The sequence below is a fragment of the Podarcis muralis genome, chromosome 2 (assembly GCF_964188315.1).
Source record: "Podarcis muralis chromosome 2, rPodMur119.hap1.1, whole genome shotgun sequence".
NCBI classification, from domain to species: domain Eukaryota; kingdom Metazoa; phylum Chordata; class Lepidosauria; order Squamata; family Lacertidae; genus Podarcis; species Podarcis muralis.
In genome coordinates this window covers 112489275-112502939 of record NC_135656.1, presented here as the reverse complement: position 1 = coordinate 112502939, position 13665 = coordinate 112489275, and the positions used below count along the sequence as shown (strand labels likewise).

Below are 13665 nucleotides of genomic sequence, written 5' to 3'. Positions count from 1 at the left end.
CAGAGCCAACAGGAGACCCTCCAAGTGTCTCTATTTTCCAGTTTCTGGTTTTATCCCGCTTTTCCTTAAAGGTAAAGGGACCCCTGACCATTAGGTCCAGTTGCGGACGACTCTGGGGTTGTGGCGTTCATCTCGCTTTATTGGCCGAGGGAGCCGGCGTACAGCTTCCGGGTCATGTGGTCAGCATGACTAAGCCGCTTCTGGCGAACTAGAGCAGCGCACAGAAACGCCGTTTACCTTCCCGCCGGAGCAGTACCTATTTATCTACTTGCACTTTGACATGCTTTCGAACTGCTAGGTTGGCAGGAGCAGGGACCGAGCGACAGGAGCTCACCCCGTCATGGGGATTCAAACCGCCGACCTTCTGATCAGCAAGTCCTAGGCTCTGTGGTTTAACTCACAGTGTCCCCCACTTTTCCTTAGGACATGCCTTATTGTCATGAAAGAAATGTTTGAGGGTGTGGGGTTATGCAACCCTGGAGTCAAGGAGATAAGTAACTACACAACCTTTGGAAGACATCTGAAGGCTGTACAGGGAAGGTTTTTTTTAATGTTTAATGTTTTTATTGTGTTTTTATATATGTTGGAAGCTGCCCAGAATGACTGGAGGCAACCCAGTCAGATGAACGGGGTACAAATAATAAAATGATTATTGTTGTTATAAGAATTTTAAGGTCTCAAATATAGAAAATTCATAAATGCACACAAAATATATGGTTCAAAATATATGAACCATGTGTCTGAAATAGTATGGGAGAGCAATCCTGAAGCCATTTTGACTCTCCCAATGATTCCAAATATTCCTCTATAGTAAGGGAGGCAAATGGGGAAAGTCTTCCCATTGTATTTTTGCTTGCAATTCCTGTCTTAAGGGCGTGTATTTGTGTATGAATAGGGTGAGCCTGTGACCTGGATTCAGGAACTAAAGTATTAACTATCACAAAAGATGGCCAGGCTGCCCAGGTAATGCAATCAGTGACTATTATCAGGTATCCTGGCAAACAGGATTTCAGCTGTAGACTGCCTCCTTCTGTTATGTATGTATGATTTTTTTTTGGGGGGGGGGGGGTCTTAGGCTACAGGGTGGGCAATTTCAAAAGCCTATTTGGGCTTGCGCACCATTGTTCAGGGTTCTCCTCCCTCCTGCATGGGGTGAGTGGAGACCCTGTTGCAACAGTTCCTTTAATAAAGATCAGGCTTACTAGCCACTTTGCTTCTCAATTTATTTTGGTTGGCCTATGTTATTTCTCATACCAATAGGGAACCCACTTAAGGACTCTACAGTGGTACCTCTGGTTAAGAACTTAATTTGTTCCGGAGGTCCATTCTTAACCTGACACTGTTCTTAACCTGAGGTACCACTTTAGCTAATGGGGCCTCCTGTGGCCGCCGCACGATTTCTGCTCTCATCCTGAGGTAAAGTTCTTAACCTGAGGTACTACTTCCGGGTTAGCGGAGTCTGTAACCTGAAGCATTAGTAACCCGAGGTACCACTGCATATGTGCTCTGGATTACTCCATAAGGGAAAAGGAGTAGTTTTGCTTATAACATTGTTATTATGGAATACGTCCCTATTGTCATTGGATAAATGTTGGGCCATAAAGAAGGCTGATCGCCGAAGAATTGATGCTTTTGAATTCTGGTGCTGGAGGAAACTCTTGAGAGTCCCATGGACTGCAAGAAGATCAAACCTCTCCATTCTGAAGGAAATCAGCCCTGAGTGCTCACTGGAAGGATAGATCCTGAAGCTGAGGCTCCAATACTTTGGCCACCTCATGAGAAGAGAAGACTCCCTGGAAAAGACCCTGATGTTGGGAAAGATGGAGGGCACAAGGAGAAGGGGACGGCAGAGGACAAGATGGTTGGACAGTGTTCTCGAAGCTACCAGGATGAGTTTGACCAAACTGCGGGAGGCAGTGGAAGACAGAAGTGCCTGGTGTGCTCTGGTCCATGGGGTCACGAAGAGTTGGACACGACTAAACAACAACAACAAATGTTGGAGAGTATGCAACAGTGGCTGGAGCCAGAGCCATTGCCAACTCCTTATTTCGCCTCCACCGTCCCCTTGAACACTCGGCTTTTCCCCTTGTAGAACTCAGCAGGGAGGACAATGGAAGGATAGAAAAGCATTAAATAAACAAGTGTGACGACACCAAGCGGAAATGGTGTAGTACACCTTTAAAAAGGCTTGGGTTTCCTCATACCAAACCGCTCTGGCCATGCATCTGACTGGCTATGTTTCCCCATAAGAACCACAAAAGCAACGATCCAATTCCTTCCTGCTTGCTTCTGCATTTATTTAAGTACAGCCTTTGCTTAGGGTGTTTCAGGTATTTTGCAGGAGTGAGCCAAGCACATACAGGAGGTTTAAGGTAGTGCATTTAAAGCACTCTATCCCCCTAGTGAAACAAATCCCCCCCCAAAAGTGCAAAAAGTAGACTTTTTGCAGTTTGGAACATGGCAGGAAAATCCACTGTGAAGTGTGGAACAGGTGAATGAGTAACGAGGAGATGCATGAATGCTCCTTGCCATATAACCACCCTGTGAACAAACTGGAACGAATGTTCAACAAAGGCTGTGCATCATTAAAGGTAAAGGTAAAGGTAAAGGTACCCCTGCCCGTACGGGCCAGTCGTGTCAGACTCTAGGGTTGTGCGCCCATCTCACTTAAGAGGCCGGGGGCCAGCGCTGTCCGCAGACACTTCCGGGTCATGTGGTCAGCGTGACGAAGCTGCTCTGGTGATCCAGCACCAGCGCAGCACACGGAAACGCCGTTTCCCTTCCTGCTATAAAGCGGTACCTATTTATCTACTTGCACTTAAGGGTGCTTTCGAACTGCTAGGTGGGCAGGAGCTGGGACCGAAAGACGGGAGCTCACCCCGCCGCGGGGATTCGAACTGCCGACCATGCGACCGGCAAGTCCTAGGCACTGAGGTTTTACCCACAGCGCCACCCGCGTCCCATCATTGTGCATCATTGAGGCACCGCAAATCAGGATGAATCAGGATGAATGCTAAATAAATGAATTGTCAGGAAGAGGAGGAGACCTGAAGCTCCCTGTTCATTGATGGCGATGTGGCAGGTGCAAATCGCCATGTAACCCCGGTGTGTTTTGTGTCTGGGTTGCAAGAAAAGTGAAATCACTCTTATTTTTAATGGGCAATATTCTATTCTGAGGCATTCTGTTCCCAGAGGTGCGCAGATTCACAGCTATAAAGGTAAAGGTAAAGGTAAAGGTACCCCTGCCCATACGGGCCAGTCTTGACAGACTCTAGGGTTGTGCGCTCATCTCACTCTAGAGGCCGGGAGCCAGCGCTGTCCGGAGACACTTCCGGGTCACGTGGCGAACCAGAGCAGCACACGGAAACACCGTTTACCTTCCCACTAGTAAGCGGTCCCTATTTATCTACTTGCACCCGGGGGTGCTTTCGAACTGCTAGGTTGGCAGGCACTGGGACCGAGCAGCGGGAGCGCACCCCGCCGCGGGGATTCAAACCACCGACCATGTGATCGGCAAGTCCTAGGTGCTGAGGTTTTACCCGCAGCGCCACCCGCGTCCCTGCCACAGCTATAAAACTCAACTCTAAATAACATGGGGCACAATAAAGAAGAAGGTACCTCTGAGCCCGTGCAAAGTCTCTACCTCATCTCACTGAGAGATCACAGCTGGTCATCATATATCAGGTTTTCAGAATAGTGGGGGGGGAGAGAGGGAGAAATTTCTCTCAAGGTAAGTACTTAGGTGTCACCTGGTGAAGTTGTTGTCAGTAGATTTGAGGAGGACATAAAATAAGGGTGGTTTTTTCCACACGGTGCACAAATTCCTATGGAGCTCACTGCCACAAGCTGTGGCAATGACTACTGCCTTTTGGCAACTTAAAGGCGAAGGTAAAGGGACCCCTGACCATTAGGTCCAGTAGTGGCTGACTCTGGGGTTGTGGCGCTCATCTCGCTTGATTGGTCGAGGGAGCCAGCGTACAGCTTCCGGGTCATGTGGCCAGTATGACTAAGCTGCTTCTGGCGAACCAGAGCAGTGCACGGAAACGCCATTTACCTTCCCGCGGGAGTGGTACTTATTTATCTACTTGCACTCTGACGTGCTTTCGAACTGCTAGGTTGGCAGGAGCAGGGACCGAGCAATGGGGGCTCACCCCATCACAGGGATTCGAACCGCCGACCTTCTGATCGGCAAGTCCTAGGTTCTGTGATTTAACCCACAGCACCACCCGCATCCCTTGGCAACTTAACCCCTATCAATAAAGCTCCAGAGAGAAGCTGGAGAAACTACCATCTACAGAAACACCGGAATTCCCTGCCTTTTGACATCTGGTGGGCATCTTCACTGTACGCTTTTTGGTACCTGCTTAAAACAACTTAGCCCATATATTATTATGTTATTACCATTTTTATTCACTGTTTTTTAAAAATTAAATTTGTATACTCTCCTTTATCCAAAGATCTCAGTGTGGTTTGCAACAGAAAAATTCAACATGAGAATCCAAAATACATAATAAAACAAAAACAAACCATGTTGACACGTTTTAATCTCCTTTTTTGTTCATTGCTGGTTTTAATTGCTCTTCAAATGTTTTTAAATTGCTTGTTTCCAACTGCTTTTCGTTGATAACGTCAATATTTCTGGTAAACTAACCGGAAGTATTTGTTACGACCCAGCATGTATATACATGTAGTTAAATAAAACAAAAATCAAAGCTAGCTTATCTCCTGCTTCCATTTAAAGAGAGTTTTGTTCCCTGAAGAAGGAAACTGCGCTTTCCATAATAACCTTGACTGACTTTATAGTTTGCCAGCGAAAGGCTGCTGCATTTCCTTGTCTCAATCTGGACTGAGGTGAGCAAATATCCGCCTTATTCACCTTTTAGATCTTGTTCAGCTACACACCCTCCTGGATAAACACTCCAGCCTTTTGCCTTAGGAACACTGCCTGCTCCCACAAGATCCAGGATATCACCCCCAAGAGTCATCTAGTCCAACCGCCTGCAATGCAGGAATCTTTTGCCCAGCTCAGAACTCGAACCCGCAACCCTGAGATTAAGAGTCTCATGCTCTGCCGAATGAAAGTTTTAAAGACCTCTAAAGTTACTTTACAGCAGGGGTCAGCACCCTTTTTCAGCTGTGGGCCGGTCCACCGTCCCTCAGACCATGCAGTGGGCCGGACTGTATTTTGAAAAAAATAATAATGAACGAATTCCTATGCCCCACAAATAACCCAGAGATGTATTTTAAATAAAAGGACACATTCTACTTATGTAAAATGCTGGTTCCCGGACCGTCCGCGGGCCGGATTGAGAAGGCAAATGGGCTGCATCCGGCCCCTAGGCCTTAGGTTGCCTACCCCTGCTTTACAGGATGAGTAAAACACTTTGCAGGAAAAGTGGAAGATAACTTTGGCTTGGATGTAACTCTCACCCCAACCTCCACCACAAACCTACCAGGATGGATTGCTCAGCAAACAGGTCTTTTGGAAGTTCCCCAAAATTCCTCCAGACTCGCAGCCTTTCTCAACCTGTGGGTCCCCAGATGTGGTTGAACTACAACTCCCATCACCCCTAGCTAGCAAGGCCAGAGCTCAGGGATGATGGGAGTTGTAGTCCAACAACATCTGGGTCCCACAAGTTGAGAACCGTCGCTCCAGAGGAAAGAATGGAAAGGCACACAAGGAGGGAGGGATGCTAGCATTCTGCCCTATGCCACCCCACCCCCACGGCTCTTGGCCTGTTCTCTGAACTCTGATCCCAAGACGACGACCAAAAGTTAGGAAGCTATATAAATGATTCCTTCAAAACGACTCTCCTGTTTATTGTTCGCCTGCTTACATTCAGAGTGAGCTGTCCACTCTCTCACTTCCTGGTTTCCTCCTTCCAAGTGACAACGGAAAAACCTGCATTTCTCCACCAAAATATTAGTGTTTGCCAAAGGGGTGCTTGCCAAAATGCGCCCAAAATCATTATTCATAGGAATGGCTATGCTGCCCTCACACTAGGAATTCCAAGGATGGTTTCTAGGAAGGGAAAGCTATGATAGAGGCATTTGTGGAATCCAGGATCAGGAAGGAGCCTGAAGTGGATAACTTCAACTGGCAATATTGTGTAAGTGTTTTACAGCCAGTAACCACGCAACTGGTGCTAAACGTTTAGCTATTATGCCTTGAAACAACTTATGACGTAGACTGTTGATTTCCTGGAGTAGCTGTTTCTTTGCTAACTTTATACATGCAGCCTGAAACTCTACTCTCTTTTCATTAACAGAAGGCGACTCAGCAAGAGATATAATGTTAAAATAATTAGCATTATTGTAATTGAGTACAGCAGGCTGGACTCTGTCCGTCGTCATGCTGTTAGCAAGACAGAGGGGATTACTGAGTCTTGGGTATGAACCTTCCCAAAAAGAAATGGTATCAAGATGAAGAAGGCATGGTGTTGGGAACTTGTTGTTTTTGTTGTTGTTGTTTAGTCGTGTCCGACTCTTCGTGACCCCCTGGACCAGAGCACGCCAGGCACTCCTGTCTTCCACTGCCTCCTGCAGTTTGGTCAGACTCATGCTGGTAGCTTCAAGAACACTGTCCAACCATGCCGTCCACTTCTCCTTGTGCCCTCCATCTTTCCCAACATCAGGGTCTTTTCCAGGGAGTCTTCTCTTCTCATGAGGTGGCCAAAGTATTGGTCCAGCTCTCACTTAATGTTGCAAAAAAATGGGTATTTCAGATATCACAGACAGGTGGAGCCAGTGTTGTTTGTTGGTTAGAGTGCTGAACTAGGACCAGGGAGACTGGGGTTCAAATCAGTCATTAAGCTCACTAGGCAACTGTGGGCCACTCACCATCTCTCAGCCTTAACCACTTTGCAGGGTCATTGTGAAAACAGAATAGGGAGGTGGGAATCACCTCCAGCTCCTTGGATGAAAGGCGGGATATAAAAATAACGATAAATTACAGGTTGCCAAGTGGTTGTTTTTTTGTTGTTGTTGTTTTTTAATGGATTTCTCCCAAGAATGGCAGGCCTGGGGAAAACACATCCGGCCTTTCGATGACAATAATGTCATGCGGTCAACTGTGGAAAACTTGCAAGCAGGAGGAGACCCAAAGGTTTTCAGAAGTGGGATGATTTCCAGCAAAGCAGCCTGTTGCAGCAGGATGAACAAAAGGATTTGTGGCACCTTAAAGGCCAGCCAGTTTTGTCGTGGCATCAGCTTTCAAAGGTCCACCTGGCGCAGGAAGCACAATCCTCAATGTTGTAAATGGCCACGGCTCTAACTGAAATTGTTACTATGGGCCCATCAGCACTACACATTCAAAGCAGTATCAAACCACTTTAAACTGTCACGCCTCTCCGCAAAAGAATCCAGGAAGCTATAGTTAAGTATGCTGAGAGTTGTTAGGGGACCCCTGTTGCTCTCCCAGAGTTTCCTGGGAAGAGGGATTTGGCTGTTAAACCACTTGGGGGAAACGGCAGTTTTGTGAGGGGTCTCCGAACAACTCTCAGCCGATTGAATAAGCAGCAGTTCCCAGGATTCTTTGGGTGAAGCCCCAAAGAAGACTGTTTTAAAAGTGGGGTGATACAGCTTCAAATGTTCAACGCAGACAGAGCCTTCCATTTCCCTCTGACCTCACAGCTTACAACTGTTTGCAAACATCTGCCTATACACCTACCAATGACGGTTTAAACTCAACACATCTGATGAACCAAACTCTATCCCACAAAACCTATGCCCTCATGGCGTTTGGTCAGATCTAAGGTGCAATAAGACTGACAATGGAAAGTCAGACCTACCATGTTATGCTACCACTCAGTGGATTTGTAACCGGCTGACTGACCGAACCCAAAGGGTGCTCATCAATGGTTCCTCTTCATCCTGGAGAAGAGTGACTAGTGGGGTGCCACAGGATTCTGTCTTGGGCCCGGTCTTATTCAACATCTTTATCAACGACTTGGATGATGGACTCAAGGGCATCCTGATCAAATTTGCAGATGACACCAAACTGGGAGGGGTGGCTAACACCCCAGAGGACAGGATCACACTTCAAAACGACCTTGACAGATTAGAGAACTGGGCCAAAACAAACAAGATGAATTTTAACAGGGAGAAAAGTCAAGTATTGCACTTGGGCAAAAAAAAATGAGAGGCACAAATACAAGATGGGTGACACCTGGCTTGAGAGCAGTACATGTGAAAAGGATCTAGGAGTCTTGGTTGACCACAAACTTGACATGAGCCAACAGTGTGACGCGGCAGCTTAAAAAGCCAATGCAATTCTGGGCTGCATCAATAGGAGTATAGCATCTAGATCAAGGGAAGTAATAGTGCCACTGTATTCTGCTCTGGTCAGACCTCACCTGGAGTACTGTGTCCAGTTCTGGGCACCAAAGTTCAAGAAGGACACTGACAAACTGGAACGTGTCCAGACGAGGGCAACCAAAATGGTCAAAGGTCTGGAAACGATGCCTTATGAGTAACGGCTAAGGGAGCTGGGCATGTTTAGCCTGGAGAAGAGGAGGTTAAGGGGTGATATGATAGCCATGTTCAAATATATAAAAGGATGTCCCATAGAGGAGGGAGAAAGGTTGTTTTCTGCTGCTCCAGAGAAGCGGACACGGAGCAATGGATCCAAACTACAAGAAAGAAGATTCCACCTAAACATTAGGAAGAACTTCCTGACAGTAAGAGCTGTTCGACAGTGGAATTTGCTGCCAAGGAGTGTGGTGGAGTCTCCTTCTTTGAAGGTCTTTAAGCAGAGGCTTGACAACCATATGTCAGGAGTGCTCTGATGGTGTTTCCTGCTTGGCAGGGGGTTGGACTCGATGGCCCTTGTGGTCTCTTCCAACTCTAGGATTCTATGATTCTATGTTTGCAAGAGATTGTTGAATTCATAATTCTAAATTTTACATATGTACGTAAGGGGAGTCCCTGCAGAATCTGGCCAAAGGCCCATCTATTCCAGCATCCTGTCATTTCTTTCCTTTTAATTATCACATTAGGCTTTCTTTTCTTTTTTTACTACCCCTCTACAAAAGTTGAAGTGCAGTATATAATAAGCAAAAAGAGCTTCCTGGTGGTGCTAGCCGTACTTCTCCCTTGCAGACAGCAGAAGGTGCATTTCCCTTCTTAAAGGTAAAGGGACCCCTGGCCATTAGGTCCAGTTGTGGACGACTCTGGGGTTGCGGCGCTCATCTCGCTTTATTGGCCGAGGGAGCCGGCGTACAGCTTCCGGGTCATGTGGCCAGCATGACTAAGCCGCTTCTGGCGAACCAGAGCAGTGCACGGAAACGCCGTTTACCTTCCCGCCGGAGCGGTACCTATTTATCTGCTTGCACTTTGACGTGTTTTTGAACTGCTAGGTTGGCAGGAGCAGGGACTGAGCAACGGGAGCTCACCCCGTAGCGGGGATTCAAACTGCTGATTGGCAAGTCCTAGGATCTGTGGTTTAACCCACAGCGCCACCTGCGTCCCTATGTTTCCCTTCTTACATAGAACCAAACAGGGAGAGTAAATTGTGACGGTCCCTTAACTATCTCCATGGTTGTGAAAGTTTGTGCAGCAATAAGAGAGGGAGCTACAAATCGGGAAGAGCCCACCCTGTAGTTAAAAATCTTACCTCTTGCTATGAAGTCAAAGCCTTGGGCAAGTTTCCACCTTTCTGGGTCTCAGCTTCCCACCTGAAACGCTAGCCTCCCTTGCAAGGTTGTAAGCGCCACAAGAGAACCACCTAGACAGCATTCTGTTGAATGTTCTAAAGCGCTATAAAAATGCTACTTTTTTTTTAGCTGCTTTGTTCTTGGGAGCCAGACTCCTGGTCAACCTAAGTCCAGAGCTGTCTGTTCTGGCTGGAGGGAGTCACTCTCTGGGGTTTCGAATCCCGGCTATTCAGTTCTTTCAGCTGAAGATATATGGGATTGAACCAGGGATCCTCTTGCAGGAAAAGCATTCCCTCTACCAATGCGCCTTCACAACACAAAGGCTACATTCGTGTTTCCTAAGCTTTGGTCTCCAGCTGTTTTTGGACTACAGTTTCCACCATCCCTGACCGCTGGTCCTGCTAGCTAGGGATGATGGGAGTTGTAGTCCAAAAACAGCTGGAGACGCAAGTTTGGCAAAACTTTTAATCCATCATGTAGCCCGGAGTATCTCAGAGTGTTTTAATCCATTTTCTTTTCCCACCCACTCCAGTTTAGAAGCAGAACCGAGTTTAAATGTCCCCTAAGCCTGAGGACGTTGATCTGAACCGAGCACATTACCCCTCGCCTGTGCTAACACGCCCCACAATCATTCCCCTCCCCTTTTGTCAAACGCTTGATTTTAATCTCCTCGGGGCAGGGAACTTCTCACGCGCCACTGACGGCACTATACAAATAAAATATATCAACCATGCATGCAAAAAACGAGATCCGATACTCCCTCTCCAAACATGCAAACACACATCCCTGACCCTGGAAGCGGCTTGAGCTGAACCCGACCCAAAGAGCCCATAACAAGGAAGTGGGTTTTCCATTTACTTCTCCGGACCAATTAAACGCATAAAATAAAACATCCACGTGAGCCCAGCTTGTTTGAGTTAACTCCCCACCAAAAACAAAAGGGCACGTGTCATTTGCTGATTTGTGTTCAAGTTTCTGAAACCCACCCAAAAGTGTTTCCTACTTTCTCCCCCTTCCCCGTCCCAAGTGGCCCAACACATCCGGCGCGAAAGCCTCTCCCAAAATGCTGTGTTTCCCCTTTCAAAGCCACCAAACTCACCATCCTCCGAAGCCATTTCCTGATCTAAGGCAAATACATCCCCCCTCCGCCCCCCAGATCTCAGAGATGGTGGATGAGGGGCATTTGCGTAGCCCCCCCCCCCCACTCTTAATCAAGTAAATAAATAAAAAATACTTAGGGTAGAAACTGTAGAAAGATTTTTTTCTGAGCACTTGGGGTCGAAAGAAAGTAATTTACAACTGTTGTGGAGACCTTTCATGCCAACTGAGCCAGGCAGAGAGAGGATGACGACAGGTGGGTGTCCCGCCCCTCCCTTAACATAAATCCTGGCTATGCCCAGGTGAAAAAAGAACAGAGAATTTGGGCTTTGGGTGTCCCCCGTCCCCCAACACCCTCCACTTTCAATCCCAACTTCCCATCCTCACCTGCCCCCCCTCCATCCTGCACCCCAGACACTCCACGCGCGCTCACACAAAGCCGATTTCTCCAGATTTAAAAAGGGGGGGGGGTCTCCCCCTCTGCCAACCACCATCACAACACCCCCGAGTCCTGAAGCTTGGGGACCACCGACCGCCCCCCCCCCCCACAATGGACTCACCATAGGGGCTGACGGCTTGGCTCCCCATGGCCCAGGGTCGCCACCTGATCCCAGGACTGTGCAAGGACGGCGGCGAATGCTTCGAAAGGGAGATTCTGATCTGGAACCTGTTGCTTAGCAGTTGCCTGCCAGCCTCCCGCCTCCCGCTTTGACATCACCGCCGCCCTGCCTGGCGCTGCAGAGACACACCTGCTGGCTGCGCTCACCTGCCTCTCAGCCCGGCCACGCCCCCTGCCCGCGCGGACACGCCCACGCCACGCCCCCTGCCGCCGGCCGCGCGGCGCCTTGACCCGGCCGGAGGCTGGACGAGATCTCCTCCACCCTCCTCTCCCGTTGCACTTCGGGACCCCACGCCCACCCAGCCACCCTGATTTTCAGCCTCATTCCACGTGCTCCAAAGTTTTCCCGAAGAAAAACAACTCGGAACCTCAACATTGGGGATCGCCCCGCGCCCCAAAACCGGGGCCAAGGTTTGGCAGCAGTTTTGCAGACAAAACCCCCGTGTTTTGCAGCAGCCCCCAAACTAATTGATACTCAAACGTGGGGGTAACTGGTATCACCCCCCAAAAAAAACCGGGGCCAAGGTTTGGCAGCAGTTTTGCAGAGAAAACCCCCGTGTTTTGCAGCAGCCCCCAAACTAATTGATACTCAAACGGGGGGGGGGGGTAACTGGTATCACCCCAAAAACCAAACAATAATTTTTTTAGTAAGAACGCAATAGGATATCAAACACTAAAAACTCCCCTGAAAAATATTTTTGCAGCCAACACCTCATGTTTTGCGGTGCCCCAAAACTCAGTACAGTGGTACCTCGGGTTAAGTACTTAATTCGTTCTGGAGCTCTGTTCTTAACCTGAAACTGTTATTAACCTGAAGCGCAGCTTTAGCTAATGGGGCCTCCCGCTGCCACCAGAGCACGATTTCTGTTCTCATCCTGAAGCAAAGTTCTTAACCTGAGGTACTATTTCTGGGTTAGCGGAGTCTGTAACCTGAAGCGTATGTAACCCGAGGTACCAATGTAACAGAAACTCAAACCGATTTTGGGGTTTGTCGCTCAATGAAGCTGGAAAAACGCTTCCTTGTCTCCAAGCGAAAGAACATCCACAATAACCTTGATCACCTGGGGTTAGGGGTATACTGAGCTGAGGTGGGTCAGATCCAGAGCCGAAAAGTCAGGTGGCCACTCTCCCTCCTTCAAGGTATGCCTTTCTTAATTCCCAAAATATGGAACATATGAAAATATGAAAATTGGGACGCGGGTGGCGCTGTGGGTTAAACCACAGAGCCTAGGACTTGCTGATCAGAAGGTCAGTGGTTCGAATCCCTGCCACGGGGTGAGCTCCCGTTGCTCGGTCCCTGCTCCTGCCCACCTAGCAGTTCAAAAGCATGTCAGAGTGCAAGTAGATAAATAGGTACCGCTCCAGCGGGAAGGGAAACGGCGTCTCCGTGCGCTGCTCTGGTTCGCCAGAAGCGGCTTAGTCATGCTGGCCACATGAACTGTACTCCAGCTCCCTTGGCCAGTAAAGCGAGATGAGCGCCGCAACCCCCGAGTCGGCCATGACTGGACCTAGTGGTCAGGGGTCCCTTTACCTTTTATGGAACAGGGTCTACTAAGACAGCACATGGGTGCAGCCAGGATTTTGGTTAGGGGGGGCCAGGCTTTTGTGGGGAGGGGAATCTAGGATTTGTATTGATTTGTATTGATTTTTACTGATGGCTTCCTTGTCCATGTGCAAAAGCCGTCAATATTTCCTGCACCACCAACGTGCTTAGTGTCCTATTTATTAAAAGTATTTCTATCCCACCTTCTTCTAAAGTCCAAAGGCAGCTCACAATCAGGATGAAAAAGAGGAATTAAGGAGAACAAAGACGACCCAAAATATCCAGAAGGTTTGGAATTTGACCGTACCAAGTTGCATAAGCAACGCGAGACAGGTCCCTGCTCCCAAGGAACTTACAGTCTCAATCTGATAGGGAAAAGCAAGCGAAATGTTATAGAAGAAACGGAGGAGGAGGAGGAGCTTGCCCCCCCCTCCACAATGTGCACCTCCACATTTATCTGTATGGCAAAGTTAGCTTTCAAAAGCCACTGGAGCCCTGTCAGAAAGAAAAGGCGAAGGGAGAAGTTTGCCAGCTGCAGATTCTCTTCCCCTTACTTAACAACAGCGAGAAAAGCCGGTAACCCTGTTTCCCTTTCTGTTCCACTGTAGAGACACTGGGGGTTACAACATTTCCGTATGTTAGTTGCATCCTCAACAAAAACCTTGTGAAGTACGGTAAGTTAGCCCAACAATTTTGCAATCCTCAACTTGTGTCAGTGTTTGCATCCTGGTCTCTCTCTCCCACAGGTACAA

General features: G+C 48.2%; 1 protein-coding gene across 1 annotated transcript in view; it reads right to left on the bottom strand.

The window, feature by feature from the left end:
- SLC44A4 (solute carrier family 44 member 4) overlaps positions 1 to 11488 on the bottom strand; it is a 55840-nt gene extending 44352 nt beyond the window's left edge. The window contains exon 1 of the mRNA XM_028719928.2: positions 11312 to 11488. Coding sequence (XP_028575761.2) covers positions 11312 to 11339 — 28 coding nt within the window. The 5' untranslated portion in view covers positions 11340 to 11488. The remainder of the gene's footprint in view (positions 1 to 11311) is intronic.
- Positions 11489 to 13665: the final 2177 nt, after the last annotated feature.